The sequence below is a fragment of the Camelus bactrianus genome, chromosome 10, assembly GCF_048773025.1.
Source record: "Camelus bactrianus isolate YW-2024 breed Bactrian camel chromosome 10, ASM4877302v1, whole genome shotgun sequence".
NCBI lineage: Eukaryota > Metazoa > Chordata > Mammalia > Artiodactyla > Camelidae > Camelus > Camelus bactrianus.
In genome coordinates, this window is record NC_133548.1 from 8,886,627 (window position 1) to 8,905,531 (window position 18,905).

The window sequence follows — 18,905 nt, forward strand, 5'->3', positions numbered from 1 at the left end:
TCGCCCCTGCATTGGGTCCTGCCGGGGGCACTGCTGTCCTCTGGACCCCCACACCTTCCAGCCAACAGCCTCCATCACTGTGGTGGGCCACCCAATTCCAAAAGGCACTCCCTGCACCGAGGTTGCTTCTGTCCTGTTGAGGTCACGCTGTTTCTTCTTTCTAACCTAAGACACTGGGGCCCACTCACGAGGACGGCTCTGCGGGCTGTGTCATCTTCACTAGTCTCATTTTGATCTTAATGTGGGCATTTCTCATATCACTTCGGAATCCGCCCCCAACCAAACACTGATCAAGGCAACAAAACAAGTGACAGACCATAGGATTTTTCCATTTCTAGATCTAATTGAATAAGCTAGATCTCCACACCAGGCAAGCGTGCTTTCCCTCCAAGCTAGCATCTAGAACACAGTCTCCCGGGGGCTTAGGGCAGGTCAGTGACGTTGGTCTCGCCAAGGTCGATTCCAGAGTGCAGCCTGCCGTCCTTTGCGGCCGCCCAGGGCATGGACGTGGAGGTCCACTTTGCCGCCCAGTCTCCTGCTTGGTTGACCAGGATGACGCCACCGACACCTTTGACCTTTGACTTCATATAACCCAACGACATGTCCGCAGCCTCTTCTAACGTCTTTCCTAAAAACAAGGAGAGGTTGAGAAACGATACAAGTTATTGAAAGGAATCTGATGGGAAAAACCAAAGTGAGTGAACAGAGATTCTTGGTAAATGATTTCTATTTGAATGCCTCGGAGAAGCTCTTCACCATACAAGGCCCTCCTTGCCCTGCATGGAGCTGCCCCTTCTCCCACACCCGGGCTCCGGGTCTCCACAGCCCCGAGAGTACTCCACACGCTCTCCTTTCCAGACCCGAGTGGAAGGTTAACCCAAAAGCAACATCTGTGGCAAACAGGAAAGGGCTCCCTTCTCCTTCCCCACCTATCTGTAAACAGCTTCTGCTTCCTCGTCCTCGGACAGAATGACCTTGTTCCACGTACCCTGTTCTACGTGGAAGAGCGTGAGTCTGGCCAGGTTCACCTTCAGGATGCTTTCCCCATGTCCTGTCGTGGAAATGGCTCCGATGTCATTGTCAGCATAACCTCCAGATCCTGCTCAAGGAAGGTGGTTGGTTCTAACTGAGCGGCAATAGTCAAGAAATTTAAACACACATCCCAAGCCTAATGCTACATAGATATTTAATCCCAAGAGCGCTGAGGTGTCACTACACAGTGAGCTAGTGAGCGCTGGGTGAATAACCTGAGATGGGGGGATGGAGGGCGCCCCCGCGAGGCAGACCTTCCTGGGGCAGCTACACCAGGTCAGCCCCTCCTTTGCCCCAGAGCACATCTGCCCAGACTGCACAGGGTCTCATACACACACACACACACACTCTCTCTCTCTCTCTCCTGGGAATTAGATAAGGTCCTTCAAGGTTCATGCAAAGCACACTTCACTGTGCACTATCTCAGAAGTAGTGGTGAGTCCCTCTCACGCCACTCAGCTCTAACAACTGCAAACTTAAACTCTCAGCTTGCTTAGTTTGCTCGTTTGAGCCCATGCCTGCGAAGAGGTTTGTGTACTTAACCCTCTGGGAATAGTCTGCAGGTCCTAAAACTGGGGCTGGAGAGAAAGAGGCACTGCGGGGTGTTGGGCCGAGCTCAGCACCCCTTCTCCACCTGCCTCCCAATCACCCGCAAAAGACAGCACCCAGGTAACACGTGCCTGCTGGACACAGACACCTTCTCCATGTGCTCTGGACAACTCCCTCCACCCCCTGCCACTCCCAGAAATTCTGAAGCTGCCACCTTCAGGAGGAGGAAGGAAATGAAGGAAGCAGGGAGGAGGGGCAGGGACCAGAAAATGAGGACGAGACGATGAGGGGAGGGCAGGCATCCACCCCGCAAGCCCACCTATGCACGGTGTGTCCCCGACGCGGCCCGCCAGCTTGTTGACGATGCCCCCTGTGGAGGTCGCATAAGCCACGTTTCCTCTGCAGTCCACGGCGACAGCGCCCACGGTCCCCAAGCTTCTGCCAAAAAGAAACAGGAAAAGTGACAGGCTGAAGCTGAGAGACACTCCCAGAGGGGACAGTGCAGCCTAATACCACTTACATTCCCATACTGTATGTTCATGGCACACGCGACACACTTCGACTCCAGCATTCCCGACTCACGGAAATGGCAAAGCAGGCCTGCCCACGTTATACTCTGCACCTCAGTCATCCTACTTACAGGCCACTGGTAGGGCTTTTAGTCTGAGCAGGTGGGAAGACACTGGAGGGCTTGAGCTGAGATGCGCCACGATCCGGGTTAAGTTTTAAAAGCAATCACTCTTACCACTACCCCTGCGCGGCATGGCTAAAGTGAAAAGGACCTGCTACCAAGTGTGGGCGCAGAGGCGCAGGTGGTGTGACCCTCGGGGAGACCACCTGCAGGGTCCACTACAGCCGACTCGGCAGTTTTACTCCCCCATCTCTGTCCAACAGAAACGTGGAGATGGTTTCACCAAGAAAGTGTACAAAATGCTCACAGCAGCACTATTTGTAGCAACAGCAAACCACAAACGACACAAACGTCACCAGAGTAAATAAGCTGTGACGCGCAGGGGACGACCTACTGCCACACTTGGCAAAGGGGCGGTTCTCAGAAATACAATGAGAGGAGGCAGCCGAAAAAGTACGGAGTACATGATCCCACTTAGATAACGTCCAAAAACAGGCACTGCTAATCCACGGTGTTGGAAGCCGGGAGCAGCTGCCTTGCGGGAGGGCAGGGAACCGGGGTCTGGCTCTGTTCGAGGGTCTTTCTCTGGGTGCTGATCACATGGTGCGTCCACTCTGCGAAAATTCCCCAAGGGCTACATATTTGATCTATGCACGCACTCGCGCTGTGCGCTATACGTCTACAAAAATCATCTTAAAAGAATCATTCTGGCTATTGTGTGCAGACTGAGGGAGATGAGAGTGGAAACAGAGACCAGTTAGGAGCTTGGGAGGCAGTGGTCTGTGTCAGAGTGGTGTCAGAGGGGAGGGGGAGGAGTGGGCTGGACCCGGGACATTTTGAAGGCAGAGTTGGTAGAATTTGCAGGTGAACTGGGTGTGAGAGAGAGAAATCTAAGGCTTGTGGCCTCAGGAACTGAAAGGGAACAAGAAACACTTATTGAAAGGTGGAAGGCTCGTAGGGGTAGGTTTCTGTGTTGTTGCTGGTGTGTGTGGAGGGGTGGGGTGGGTAGTTCTGGACACAAGCTTGAGGGACCTGTTAGGCAATCACACAGGGAGTCTGAATCATAGCTGAACGGAGCCTGGCATTCAAGGGACTAGAATTCTATTTAAAGAAGACAGGAGCCCTACCTTCCATCATTCACAAAAGCCAAGGTGGACAGCTAAGGACCTAAATAAAAACACAAAACAAAATCCTTCAAGAAAACCTGGGCGGCTGCATGTCTCAGGGCGGGGATACCTTCTAAGTTTCTGCTCCTACAGACTATACAAGAAGAGGGAGACTACTATTTATTTGATTACAAAAAAAGAGAGAAAACTTTCACATGGCAAAAATACCTATAAGCAAAGTAAAACCAAGATAAAAACAACAGATTTGGGAATTTTTTTTTTTAGCCGAGAGCCTTAAGATTGATAAGAAGGGGACAGAATAACTAAAGAGAAAAAAATGATCAAAAATAGACAAATTCCTGGAAAAGAATGGCCTACCAACAAAAGTACCCAAGCCGGTGGTCACTGGGGGGAGTGACCACAGTGATGCTCCCACCTCCCACCACGTAAGGAAAGAGGTGCCCAGGGGGCAGCTGGTGGCAGCACGCCCACACCTGCAAGGGGTTGAGGCAAGAATACGAAGGCAAATGGAGGCCCACACATCACGCTTAGTATTTAGAATAAATATGTTCTCTCCTGCCACTGTGATAAATGTATCTTGAAAAAGCACTGCAAAGCTATGGTTCTCATTTGATTAAAAGTTGACAAATTACCAATGATGACAATTTAATTATTATCATGCAAGTCGGGATCCTATGCTGATCAGCTGGTGATGGCTGAACGAGTGGGGAAAAACACACAGACACATGTCCAACTCATAAATGATCATGTGTTTATTCCATAAAATTAATTTTCCTCCCTTCATTTCAGGAAGAACTGATCACGTTCTATGATCAACATGCTTTCTATTGACAAAGTGCCAAATAATGACCTTTCTTCAGTCCGAATAGTTCTTAACAAGCTTTTAATCAATTTTAACTTGGAGAAGCTTCACTCTGCTAAGGCAGTAGCAACGGGAATTATATATAAAACTCTTCATGCTGAGATTTGGAAATGAACCCCGATTTTTTCATTACTGCACTCAAATGCTGTGTGGGGTTACGTACGATAAATTATTATCACAGAAGGTGTTACTAAATATTTTAATTTGATCATTTAAATCACAATCAATTATAGGCATTTTTGTCATCTCTTAACCAGTGTCAGGACCATGCAGAATATCTAAAAATCTTCTTTCAAATTTCAACGATGGTATATTATAAAGAAAACTGAAAATAGGAGTGTGTTGCTCGAGTTTGTTCAAATCTTTCTCCAAATGATACTTACATTTTGATTTATCATGAACAGAACAACTGCCTCTATAGAAACTGGTTTCAGGATCATTTGTGCATGGATCTTTTCCTTCAAGTTAGGCAAATATTTGTTTCCTTGTTTCAATTTCTTTACATTTTATGAGGATGTTATTTTTCTTGCATATTTCACACGTACTTTTGGTTTTATTTCTCTATACTTCAAAAAAATTTTAAAAATTCTTTAAAAAGTGAAATAGCCAAACTTGGATTTTTTTTTTAAAAAAGCTTTTAAGCTTGTCAATAGAAAGGAACAGTTCATACTAAGCGCAAATTCAAAATTAATTTCACCTTCTGTCAAAGTCTGTGATTTGCTCTTTGAGGAGCTCCTGTGGTTGTGCTGGACTCTTGATATCTAAATTCAACCTAATCACCTTAAGAGCATTTAGCGGTATTCCCACCACGCGTCCGAGGTCTGTTATGAGGTTGGATGTGAGTCTAGTGAAGCCGCTCCACCTCGGGCACACCTGGAGAGTCTTGCAGAGGACCCGCCTCTGTCCCACAGCATCCGTGATGGACAGCGGAGGGCATGTCTCCTAGAGATGGATCCACTGGGCTCTGCATGTCACGTAGAATGCTTTTGGATTCTTCGCCAGACTTCGTGTTCCCACAGCTTTTACATACCCTCCACGTTAGCTCCATTATCACAGGCCTGCCTTTTAAATGCCAGCTTTTCAACATGTCTTCTGACCATGGCACATTCTAGCTGAACGGAATTGTTAAAAATTTTAGATATGATTTCAGCTCTTGCTTTACTACACATTAAATTAACCTATTTGAATTCTCTATCCTAGATAGTAATCATTCGTTTTTGATTTCCCCTAACTACATGTTTGGCATTTTATCAAATTTTGAACTAATTTTCACAAACCTAGAAATTTCCTATTGTTTTCTGTAAACATTGTGTTGACAGTACCATTGAAAGCACCATTATGCTTGGCCAAATACTATTATTCCTTCATGAACATTACATCAATATTTTCTTTTATCTTCTCCGGTGATCAACTGTCTACTGTTTATTCAGCCGTTTCCACCCAATTCTAATACCTGCATGCGTCCTTTTTTGGTAAACGATTCTTTGTGATTAGCAATTAAATCTTCCTTTAGTAAAGAACGTGAAGTTGTAGGGACTTCATCTGAATTGTTCAAGCTGTGGATTTGGTGAGAATAATATTCCTACTAATTTTCATTGTTCTGATAAGTAATTCAATCTTCATGGAACCAGGAATTTATAATGTTCTGAATTTTATGTGGGTCATCCTGGGAGAAGACTGCTTACTTTTAAAGCAGACTGTTTCTTTGAAGATTTTTTACTTCTTTTTTCCGTTTAGCTTTTTTTTTTCTTTTGTGAATTCCACTTTAGTATTCTTCTATCAAAATCTTGACTTGTACTCATTTTCAATCATCTAGGAATTAAAAAGTAAAAATGTAACTATACTGACAGTGTACAAAATTAGAATATATTTTCATCAAAATTAAGAGCAAATCCAAAAAAGAGAATAAAAGTAATTTGAAGATATAATTTCAAAAGTTAGTTTTTTCTAAAATATACAAAATTATCTATTAATATTAAAGTCTAAACATGAATTATAATTAATATAACATTTTAAAGAAACATTACTTAAAAGCTAAAAATCTCAACATTTTTGAAAGTTTAACTCAATCTTAAGTATTTTTATAAAAGTAAAATCATCCATAATTCTAATATTGTGTCCATTTAGTTGCTGACATAAAGAAGGGGTTCTTCACGCATGTTCTGTTTAGACCTGTGCTTCCGATACAGCGGCCACTAACTGCCTGTGGCCGCTGAGCCCTGGAAATGTGGGCAGTCCACAGCGAGACGTGCTGGCAGTGTGAAAGACACATCAGATTTTGAAGATTTAGCATGAAAGAATGTAAAATATCTCATAAATAATTTCTTATATTGATCATATGTTGAAATGATAATATTTTGGGTGTACTGGGTTAAATATATTATTAACATCACTTTCTTTTTACTTTTTTAAAATGTGGCCACCAGAAAATGTTAAACTACATATGCGGCTCTCATATTTCTATCGGATGGTGCTGGTCTAGACCGACGTGCATACAAATCTAAGAGTAGCAGGAATCAGCCCTCATGTGCAGGTCCTGCGGACTCCATGCTGATTTATGAGTAACTGCAGGACCAAACAGAAGCGTGGAGACAGGAGAGAAGGAGGGCACCGGGCACTTCTGGGAAACAATACTTTGTTATGTAAGAATTTATTTGACAAATTACTAATCTGTCTTTTTCTCTTACCTAAGGCGTTCTGCTGTTCAATGCTTCCCCACACTCCACAGCAGTGTCCATTTTTGACGTCAGCAGTAGCATAATCCACACGCCTGTAGACTCAGGTGGCCTTTACTTCCAAGACACAGAGGAAGAAATGCAGAGAAGCACTTCCCTGGGGGCTGAATGATATTAGTCACAGAGCGGATGACGAGGGTGACGCTGTGCCACTGCTGAGCGATAGAGGTGCTGTGTATCTGCAGTAAACCAACTGTTTTGTGTGTTTGTGACATGAGGTTCCCCTAAAGCGCAGGGCCCAGGGCAGGAGCCCCTCTTGCTTATATCAAAGAGCAGTACTGGCTGGTGGAGACGCGCGTTGTTGTCGAGTTTTTGGAAAGCAATGTGGCGACATCTATTAAAATGTACATCAACCATTGATAAAGCAACCCTGTTCCTGAGACTTCACCTACAGACACAACAGCACACTTGGTGAGCACGACCAACAGCTACCAGCATGTGGCCAATCTTGTAAAACAGATCTTGACCCGGGGACACCTCAGAATTACCTAGGAAACTCTTCTAACAGACCTGCATGGCCTCCCTCCTCAGATCTACTGAGTTAGATTCTTTAGGAAAAGAGTTCAGATGTGTGTATTTTGAAAAAGCTCCTTAGGTGATACTAAAGTACACCTCTGGTTAAACATTACAAATCGGGAAGAGTATGCAGAGTTAATAGACTACATTCCATTATAAACCTCCAGGTCACATTCAGATTTTATTTTTGAAATTTTGCTTTAAAGAAGGGGGATTTTATTTGGGATTCAGAAAACTATAACTCAGAACCCATGATTAATTCACTTCTAAGAGCTGTACTGACTTCTATGCACTGTGTAAGAGTCGAGATCACAGAGACCTGTGTAGTCTCCTTAAGATGACAAACTGACCCAGAAGCATCCGGGTAATTAATGTAGTAATACACAGCATCCATCTGTTAACTCATGCTGGAGAAGGAGCTCTGGTAGCTTGAGTTACTATTCACAGGAGTAATAAATGAGGTTAAATTTCAAAATCAAAAGAGCAGTTTTCCCATTATTTAGTGTGAACTGTTTTGCACAAAAACTGAAACTACCAAGTGATTTTTGTCTTTTATTAAGAAGTGGATAATCACGAATTTGTCAAACATTCATACTTGAGTAACTCCCCAGAATGTGAGCCCCAGACGACACTTACTTTTGATGGTCTGACTTCTGAGCCCCTTTCTCATGCTTTTCTTTTTCTAGGCGTTTTACGTTTCTCTCTGTTACCAGCTGCTCTCCAGGAACTGCTGGGAGCCCCATGGCCGCTGCAAATTTCGCTGCACCTTGGTCAGTCAGAAAGCAGTGAGGTGTCTTGAGCCAGAAAGAGATAGGAAAGTAGTTAGTTTTTTGAAAAGTTAAAATCTTTAAACTGTTCCATCCGTGTGGAAATAACTATTCTCTCTGGGTACCAAGCCTCAAAAATGCAAATTCTACTGGCTTGCTTTTCTGAATGTTGAAAAAAGCCTAGCTCTCTGAGTTTTTGTATTTTCAAAAAAACCCCCCAAATGATGGAATATTACTAGGAATTCAACTTACATATGATCTTAAATTTAGAGAACTTAATCCATTTGTATTTAACACATGCTATTTCAGCAGTTGGTCTCTTCAGTTTGTATGTGTTATGTTACATGTGTTGAGAGAAGGCTGAAGAATATACAGGAAGGTAACATGAAAACTGTAATCAGCAGTCAAGTGATCATGAGTCAAATTACATCATCAACGGGGTCAGAATCCTGGTTTATTTTTGTTCTTTCATACAATTTTAGGAGAAGAGTGATGTCAAGGACTTTCCTGCAGTCAGCCCCCTTTTAGTCACTGACATATGGCAGTGACAGTTCCTCAGGGGAAGGGTGCCTTAGTCACGTATACCTTTTCCATAACAAGTCTTGCAAGTTTGATGGGATTTGCGACACAGCGGACTGCGGACACCGCTCCTGCAGACAAGTCTTTCCCATTCATAATACTAGCATCCATTTCAACTTCACCATTTTCGTTCAAGACAGATCCACAACCTAAAATCAAAAAGAAGTCTCAAAGCCAGAATTAAGAATTTAGAAATGGCTTCGGAGTTTCCTCTAAACTGCTGACTTAAATTTATCCTCTACTCCATTGTCAAAGGAACATTTTTAAAAACACAAATCTGACTTGGTACCCCTTGACTTACAAAATAAAAGATATGACGCCTTTCCTGATTCGGCTCCTGACTTACTTTTCCAGCTTCATCTCGTCTCCTTGGCTACATTTTACTGAAATATTAGATCCCCTTGATGTACCATGAGCTCTCATTACTCTGTTCTCTTTACCACTAGCACCTTCTCTCCAACTTTCTCTGCCCAGACAACACCTGTCAGCCTAGCTATTCTTAACCACTGTGTGACTGTTTCCTCATCTATAAAAGGGGATAAGAGCAAAGCTCAAGAATATTTAATGGATTATAAAAATACCCAACACCTGACAAGTATTTGGTACCTAATAAGAAATTACTGGGCACACAAACAGGAAATACGACGCATAATTAAGAAATGCTCTTCCACTGGGCTGTAACCCCCCACCACCCCGTGATGTATTATTTTATATATATATAATGCTGGGTTTGATTTGATAGTGTTTTCTTGAGGATTTTGCATCTATGTTCATGAGGGATCCTAGTTTGAAGTTTTATTTTCTTATATCTGTCTGGCTTTGATACGAGGGTAATACTGGCTTCACATGATGAATTGGAAAGTGTACTCTCCACTTCGGTTTTTCTTGAAGAGTTGTATAAAATCGGTATCATTTCTTTGTAAATGTCTGGTAGATTGGCTTTTTATTTTGATGGGAAGTTTTTAACTAAGAAATCAAATTCTTTAATAGATATGGGACTATTCAGGCTATCTTTCTTTGAGTGATCTTTGCCAGTTGTCTTTCAAGGAATTTCTATTTTGTGTAAGTTGGTGAATTTGTAGCATTTTTTTCTATCTAAGGCTTTTAATGTCCATATGGTTTGTAGAGAGGTTCCCTCTTTCATTCCTGATATTTGTAATTTGTGTCTTTTTTTTTTTTTTGTCGGTCTAGAGTTTATCAAGTTTATTGTTCTTTTCAAAAAACTAGCTTTTGGTGTGGGGGAGGGGGATTTTGTAGATTTTTCTGTTTTTTTCTTTTTCTGTTCTGAATTTCATTGATTTATCTTTATGATTTCCTTTCTGCATTCAGCTTGTTTTATGCATAATTTGTTCTCTTTCCTATTAGATCATTAATTTGAGACTCTTTTCTAATACGATTGTTTAATTTTTTATTTAATTTAATGTTTTAAATTTTACCCTAGCACTGCTTTGATTGCATACTACAAGTTTTTGCATGTTGTCTTGATTTTCATTCTATTCAAAATGTGTCCTAATTTCCCTTGTGACTTCCTCATTGATTCATGGGTTAAGTGTGACACTTAATTTCCAAGTATTTGGGGATTTTTGAAATATCTGTTACTGACTTTTAGTTTAATTCTGTTACGATCAAAGGACATACTTTGTGTGATCTGCACTCCTTTAACTTTGTAAGGTTTGTTTTTGGCTCAGAATCTGTTCTATCTTGCCCTTTGCACTTAAAGAGAACGTGTACTCTGCTGTTGGATGGAAAGTTCTATAAACTCAGTAAGGTCGAGTTCATTGATAATGTTGCTCATACCTTCTGTATCTTGATTGTCTGTTTCTATTGATTACTGGGAGAGGAGTATTGAATTCTTTTATTGTAGCTGTGAATTCGTCTGTTTCTCCTTTGAGTTCTATCAGTTTTCACTTCATGTATTTTGAAACTGTTGTTAGCTATATAGCTTGTTGCCTTCTTGGTGAACTGACCCTTCCATTACTTACCATCATTATTATTATTTAATGTTCCTTATTCTGAGGTATACTTTGCCCAATATTAGTACAGTTGCTCCAGCTTTCATTTGACTCATTTTGGCATGGTATAATCTGTCCATTCTTTTACTTCTAATCTATTTGCATCTTTATATTTAAAGTGGATTTTTTATTGGCAGCACATATTGTGTCCCATCTTTCTGTACAGTTTGACAGTCTGCTTTTTATTGGGCTGTTTAGACCATTTACATTTAATGTGATTACTGATATGGTTAGGTATACATTTGTCATCCTGCTGTTTGTTTTCTACTGGTTCAGTCTATTCATTGTTCCCTTCCCCCCTTTTTTTCATAAATATATAATAAACTGATCTTTGACTAAGGAAGTGTGATACTGTGATTCAGAGTAAATACATATTTTGGTCTTTGTCCAGGTTCTAGTTCACAGCTGCCAAAACCCTTGAAATTTCCTAAGGGAGAAGAGCAATGGGAGCATCTTTTGTTATAATATTTGGTCTTTTGTCCTCAATTCCTGTGATCACTTCAGATCCATATTAGGTGTCTTATAATAGGCTGCTTTCAACCACAATCCAGTTTATGTTAATGAGGTGACTTCTGAAAAGGTGGGGAGGCTGGTTGTCAGGGGAACCAACCATGATTAGAGGGTTGGAACTTTTAGTCCCACGCCCTGATCTCTGGGGATGGGAGAAGGACTGGAGGTTGAATCAGTCACCAGTGGCCAATGATCTAATCAATAATGCCTTTGTAATGTAGCTTCCATAAAACCCCCAAAGGATGGGGTTCTGAGAGCTTCCAGGGTGGTGAACAAGAAGGCTTCCATGTGCTAAGGTCGGACCACAAGCTCCACTGGGACAAGAGGACTCCACCCTTTGTATCTCTTCATCTGGCTGTTGATTCCTATCCTTTGATATCCTTTGTAATCAACTGGTAATCTAGTGAGTAAATTGGTTTCCTGAGTTCTGTGAGCCTCTCTAGCAAATTCATTGGGGGGTTGTGGGGACCTCTGATTTATAGCTAGTCTGTCAGAAGCTCAGGAAACAACATGGACTTTCAGTTGGCATCTAAAGTGGAGGGCAGTCCTGTGGGACTGAGCCTGTAACCTTTGGAACCTGATGCCATCTCCAGGTAGTTAGTGTCAGGCTTGAGTTGAACTATAGGACACCTAGCGGGTGTCCAAGAATTGCTTGGTCATGTGGAGAAGCCCACACCCACTGGAATTGGGTGCAGAATCTCCAGAGAAAGACAATACAATGGAGCAAAGACAAGTCTTTTTAATAAATGGTGCTGAAATATGGATATCATATGCAGAAAATCTAGACACAGACCTTGCACCTATCACAAAAATCATCTGAAAATGGATCACAGGCCTAAATGTAAAATGCAAAACTGTGAAGCTGCTAGAATATAACACAGGAAGAAATCTAGATGACCTTGGGTTTGGCTTTTTGGATACAACACCAAAGGCATGAAAACCATGAAAGGAAGAAATAGTTAAGTTGGACCTTATTGATATAAAACATTTCTGCTCTATGAGAGACATTGTCAAGAGATAAAAAGACAAGCCACAGATTGGGAGAAAGTATTTACAAAAGACATAACTGATAAAAAACTTATCCAAGATATACAAAGAACTCTTAAAACTCAACAAAAAGAAAAGAAACAACCTGATTGAAAAATGAGTCAAAGATTTTAACAGACAACTTAACGTAGAAGACATACAGTGGCACATAAACATATGAAAAAAATCAACTGTATTTTCACATTCTAGCAATGAACAACTGGTAGTTGAGATTTTAAAATTTACAATAGCACCAAAATACATGAAATAATTAGCTATAAATCTAACAAAATATTTATAAGATTTGTACACTGAAAACTACAAAACACTGATGAAAGAAATCAAAGGAGAGCCAAATAAATGAAAGTATATTCTGTGTTCATGGACTGGAAGGCTCAGTATTGTTAAGATTTCAATTCTTTACAAACTAATCTACAGGTTCAGCACAATCCTAATAAAAATTCTAGTGGAATTTTTTTGGTGGAAATTGACAAGATGATTCTCAAATTTGTAGGAAAGACAAAACAATCATGAAAAAATAGAGTTGAAAGACTTTTACTATCTGATTTTAACACACTATAAAACTATGGTAATCAAGATACCCTGATGTTGGTGAAAAGATACACATACAGATCAATGGAACAGAACAGAGTCCAGAAATAGATCTGTATGTATAAAGTCAGATGATACTCAACAATGGATAAAGACCTGCCTTTTCAGCAACTGGTGCTGAGAATTATGCAAAAACTGAACCCTGATATATACTTCATACCATATACAAAAACTTATTAAAAATGGATCACAGACCTAAATTTAAAACACAGAATAATAAAATTTCTAGAAGACAAGAGAAAATATTTGTGATCCTGGGTCAGGCAAATATTTCTTAAGATACAACACAAAAAAGCAGGATCCATTAAAAAAAGGGATAAATTGGACACTACAAAATTAAGAACTTCTGTTCTTTAAAAGACACTGTTAAGAGAAAGAAAAGACAAGCCAAATAGGGGAAGAAAGTATCTGCAAATCACATATTTGATATATGACCTATATCTAGAATATATAAAGAACTCTTAAAACTTAATAATAAGAAAAAAAACCTCAATAAAGAAATTGACAAAAGTCTTGAAAAGATGCTAAAACAAATGTCATTTACCATTAGGGAAATACAAATTGATACAAAATGAGATTCTACCATACACCTCTTAGAATGGCTAAAATAAAAAATACTGACAATATCAAGTGCTGGTGAAGAGGTGGAGTAGCTAGAACTTTCATATATTGCTGGTGGGAAAAAAAAATGGGGGTCACTTTGGAAAACAATTTGGTAGTTTCAAATAAAGTTAAATATATAGTTGCCATATGACCAGCAGTCCCACACTTAAGGTATTCACCCAAGAGAAATAAAAACTTAGGTGTACACAAAAAACCTGTATGTCAATGTTTATAGTGATTAGCAGTGATTAGCCTCCAAATGAACATGTCCTTCAGTTGGTAAATGACCAAAACTATGGTATATCCACACAATGGAGTACTACTCAACAGTATAAAAGGACAAACTACCAGTACTTGTGTCAACATGGGTGACCCTACAATGCCTTATGCTAAATGCAGAATCCAGACTCAAAAGGCTACACTGTATGATTCCATTTATGACATCCTGGAAAAGGCAAAAACCATAGGGGCAGAAAACATATAAGTTGCAATTAGGGGCTGGGGGTGAATGGAGGTGTGGACACCAGGGGACATGGGAGAATTATTGAATAACAGAACTGTTTTATATTTTGACTGTGGAGGTAGTTACATGACACTGTCACATTTATGAAGCTGTACACAAAAAAGGGGAAATTTTACTATATATAAAAATAATGCTAAAAAAAACCCCTTTTGAAATTGTACAGTATTAGGCCAGTGGATTCTAAGCCTGGTTGTACTTTAGAATCACCTGGAAAGCTTCAAAGCAAATAAACAAAAAACAATTCCTAGACCCCATCACAGATCTTTACCTTATAGATGGATGTTACATTGTAAGGAGTTCAGGAAGAGGGTGGTAAATAAAAATCCTGCTATTTCAGAGACTGACTGCTTATAAAATTGAATTGTAGGGAAAATAAATTATTTAAAGTTCTGTGTAAATACTGCTCAACTTCAGGCCCAGAAAGCAAAGGGTCATGATTTGGTTGTCAATCTAAGTAAATCTTTAAAGAATATTTCTAGCATCCAAATCTAAAAGTTCAATTTTTACAGTGTTGCTGTCTAAAAAACAATTCTTTTTAGTAAACTAAGTATTATGAAAAAAGCTTTAAACACAAAATGAAACCCCTATTGAAAATGTGAATATAATGTAAACAAAGGCAATGTTTCACAAACATTCAGACAAGCTGTGTCATGAATGTTAATCATTGCCACCTAACTCGGTAACTGCTGGGAGTTCACTTTTTGTATCAAGTTCCCAAACAGTTATTGTAGAGAATTATAGCATTGTATAGGATTTGTATGTATATACAAATCTATATATTATATAGGATTATAGAGGCTGCTAGAAATAGTTTGCTTGTATGGACCTCAGTTGGGAAAGGCAAATGGAAAACAGAGCTCAAGGTGGACAGTATGCTGTTATGACCCCTGTGGAAGCACCCAATACCAAAAAGGTATGTCAGGAAACAGCCACTGCCCTGACTCACACCAAGGGTCACTGTGATGCTGAGAACACCAAGCCTCAACATGCCTGGGAAAGGAGATTATCTACTGGAATTTGCAATGGGACATCCTGCCAGGATGGGTGAGGGGGAACTGCTCAGTCCCCACTGGGATCCCATTGTCTGGCTGAAAGCTGGACCTGTTGAAATGCATTATGTGCACAACACTGAGAAAGAGAAGGTGGGGGTTCTGGTCCAGCCTATCCGGCCCCCAGTCCCATCTCCTCTGGCTTGACAGCGCTGCCTCCCCTGGCTAACAGTTACGGTATGTACAACCAGGTCAAGTTCCTAAGGCTGCCAACCTCCCTCTCCTCAGGGCCCGGTGGGCACTTTCTGTTTCTCGCTGGGACGATCATTGGGCTGTTGTCTTTGTGCCCTCCATTTTGGCCTGGAGGACAGGACAGCATACACAAGGTCCTTACTAAGTTCACTCACCAAGCTCTGAATGAGAGCCAACAAAGCCTGTCCTCACTGCATGCTGAAATGTCTAAATAGAAAAGCTCTCCTCCGAAATAGGATGGCCTTGGACATCACTACTGCCTCGCAAGGTGGTACCTGTGCTGTTATCGAAACAGAATGCTGGGTGTTCATACCTGATAAGTATGTTAATGTATTGTCTTTGTTAAATCACAGAACACGAGTGATCACTCTCAGTGATCTGGCTCCCAGCCTAGGGGACTTAGGAACAATGATCTGAACCATGGGGCTCTTGGTAAAAAAAGGTATCACTGATTTGGGGAATTATCATCTTAACTTGTGTTTTCTTTTGCATCTGCCTCCAATGTAGTCAGATAGCTCTTGAAATACCACACTGACCACTCAGGACACACTGATGAAAACGGGGTGTGTGCGAATGTAAGAGCCAGTAACGAAGGGAAGAGTGCTGGGGGAAATCATGGAAAGAATGTGAAAGCCATTGACCTGTGGGCTGGCTGGGGTGGGGAAATGGGTGGCATTCACTCCCTTCCCCTGGAATGTGCCCTCCACTTGACTTCCTGCTCTAGAAGCTGCCCAAGGACACAGTCGTGAGGTAGAAATGTGGTGTTGACACCATCTGGACAGTATAGGGGGCTTTTAAGATTCTGGTGGGCTCGGACAGAGGTCTACTTATCTTGCAAGATGAGCCTTTTATGTAAGTTCCCATAAACCTGCCACCTCCCAGTCTGGAGTTGTCTGCCTTTTTCTTCAGTTTCCCCTTGCCCTCCCTTATGGGAGTTTTATTCAGATTACATCCAGAGGCTCCAGAGGTTGCTACCCAACAGCAGTCTACTCCTTGCCCCCCCCCCAAAAGGCTCTTGATACGTTAATTCTAGGAAGCGGGTTAAAGAAAAAGGAGTAATGAATTTAAAAATTCTTTAAGGCAACTTGGTCAACAAATAAAAAGGGAAACTCTAAAATCTCTTTAGCACATCAGGTTGTACCATAAAAAGGAATAGATTCATTGACACTTTAGAAAGGTTCTATTTTGTTTGCGGGGGAGAAGCTTAACCCGGTCTGGCGTCAGTTACCAGTTGCGGTGCAAATGTACCTGCGTTGAACTCGGGATCATCTTCCAGGACGGTCACGGCTCCTTCCACGGCGTCAACTGCGCTCCCTCCCTCCTTGAGGATGTTGTAACCCGCGGTGGCGGCTCTAACGATGCCCTGGCGCACACGCTCTTTCCGGTCCTTGGAGATATTGCTGGCTCCGCCACCGTGGACCACGATGACGGTGGGATTCATGCCGACGGATCCTAGGGATCAGGAAGATGAAAGTGTCATTTCAGGCGGGTCCAAGAAACCCCGCACGGGGCATGACTCCCACTGGGGACAGGGTCCAGTTTCTACTCCGGGAGGGGAGAATGTTTACAGCCGAAGGCAAATTCCTGAGACTCAGGGAGTAGGGTGGACAGAGGCGGCTCGGTTTGAACTTTGCACGAAAAGTCCAGAGCGCACGCCCCTGGCCCCGCGCACCCGCCGGCTTCAAGGCGGAGGTAGGATGCTCTGCGATTCAGAGCCCGCGGCGCCTCCTCGCCAGCTGCTCTCGGGCCTCAGTTTCCCTGGGGAAACCGGGTTCCCGTTCGGTGCTGGGTCCCAGGCCGGGGAGGGGTGGGGATGGAGCGCGGGGCTGCAGCTCCAGCCTTCGTCTTCTGCCCCACGTCGCGCCTCGATTTCCCGGGGACGTGTCCCCAGCTCCCACCCCCGCCGCGGGGCCAGAGGCGGCCTGAGGGCTGGATCTTGCCAGTGCCCTCCCGCCTCCAGCCACCGACACCTGGGAGGGTGCTTCCCCGGCACTCGGGCAGCTGCTCACGCAGGCCCATGGACTTACCAAGGACGCCGCAGGAGGCGGACGCCGGGGCTTTAGGCTGTGCTGAGCCGCCCAGGCGGCCTCGGAACCTGCAAGTCCAGCCCTTCCCGGTGAAGCAGTTCTGGGAACCGCTCTGCTCGCAACCGCTCGGCAGGCAACGGCTCCGCGCCTGCGCACGAGGGGGGACAGGCGCGCCTCGCAGAATTACCGTAAAGCCCCGACGCGCGGCAGCGGCGCAAGCGCTTCTGCTGGCGTCTGCACTTCTGCCGGCGTAGCCGCTTCCTGCTCGACTCCCACTGTCGGGCTCCTAGGACAGGGGCTATGCTGGCTCTCCACGCTCGAGAGCTTCCTACTTGTATGCGGGGAACTCCTCCTCCTCCTCCTTACGGGGCTGGGGACGTGGTGGTGCCGTTGATGAGATAAGTGAAGTGACGTGCTGCAGTTTTGTAAACTGAAAATTGAAAAGCACAGCCGCACGCGCTTAAGTCCTTCCTCTACCCAAGAGGTTTTGCAGCCTTGCTAGTTATTCATTTAGATTCAGTCTCTTCCTTTTAATTCTCTCTCCTCTTAACCTTTGGTAAAGAACAGAAAGATAAACGTGGTCACTGATCAGTTTCTGTGATAGGGTCCTCTTGAGGGGGGAAGCCCCATGAAAAAGACCAGCAGGACCCCCAGGCAGGGCCACTACTTTCCTGCCAGCGCCATCTGGTTCCCTGGCCCAGGGTATTATCTGGCTTTTTGCCTCTATAAAACAGGCGGTCTTCTAGGAAAGAGGAACTTACCCCTAAGATTCTATTGGTTCCCTGAGCTCACTCCTGATTGGCCCATTTCTATCATTCCTAATTGGTCCATTTTTGTCATTCCTGATTGGTCCACTTTGTTATACTTTATTTGCATATGATGTTGCAAAATGTTGCAAGGTCTTTACTGGTAGCCTATAAAAGCCTGTGTAAACCGACAGACGGGGTCCAGAGCTTGCAGTGTTAATTGTTCTGGACCTGCTGGCTTAATAAACCTGAGTTCTCTAATCCTCCAAATGCTGCTTGGTCTCTCATCAGGATCCAGGTTGCTGTCACAACTGAGCTGTAACATTGAACTGTAACACACTTTGCTGCAACAATCTGAGCCTCAGGATCCCCGTTCTGAATTCCTTCAATCACAGTGCTTTAATTTTATTTTGTTGACACTTTCTCTCCTCCATACCCCGGAGCATTCTTTTAAGGCTCTGACCCCTTAATGATGGAACCAATTACCTGTATTCCCTGGGAGCTTCCCGAGATTACCGATTACCATTACCATAGCGTCCTTCAAACTGAGTTTACGTTTCTATCCGGTAAAACAACTGTAAGATACTAGATGAGTAGCATGAACCAAACGATACATTATTCTACTATGTAAAGTAGAGGCAAAAGCTCACAAGGCCCAAAGCTTTGAATTAGAAGAAATAAGCAGTGGGCATTGCCCAGGGAGAACTAAGTCCTTTTCTGAATTCTGCCTTTTCTCAGAGACCACAGAGATGGGGGCCAGAAAGTATCAGCAACCAGAATTATCTTGCTGAATCTCTGACCATTCTG

At 42.8% G+C, this 18,905-nt stretch overlaps 1 protein-coding gene across 2 annotated transcripts; it reads right to left on the reverse strand.

Moving 5' to 3' along the window:
- Positions 1-318: 318 nt before the first annotated feature.
- Positions 319-17,580, reverse strand: ASRGL1 (asparaginase and isoaspartyl peptidase 1). Of its 2 annotated transcripts, none has more exons than XM_045517716.2 (7): positions 17,353-17,580; positions 16,574-16,777; positions 8,805-8,947; positions 8,089-8,246; positions 1,901-2,016; positions 989-1,099; positions 319-628 (listed from the first exon to the last, which is right to left on the reverse strand). In XM_045517716.2, the coding sequence occupies exons 2-7, from the start codon at positions 16,764-16,766 to the stop codon at positions 423-425; spliced, it is 927 nt and encodes a 308-aa protein (XP_045373672.1). In that variant the 5' UTR covers positions 16,767-16,777; positions 17,353-17,580; the 3' UTR covers positions 319-422. The 2 variants fall into 2 exon arrangements, with proteins under 2 accessions (XP_045373672.1, XP_010954718.1); XM_010956416.3 differs by having other exon boundaries at positions 1,901-2,019; positions 17,353-17,516.
- Positions 17,581-18,905: the final 1,325 nt, after the last annotated feature.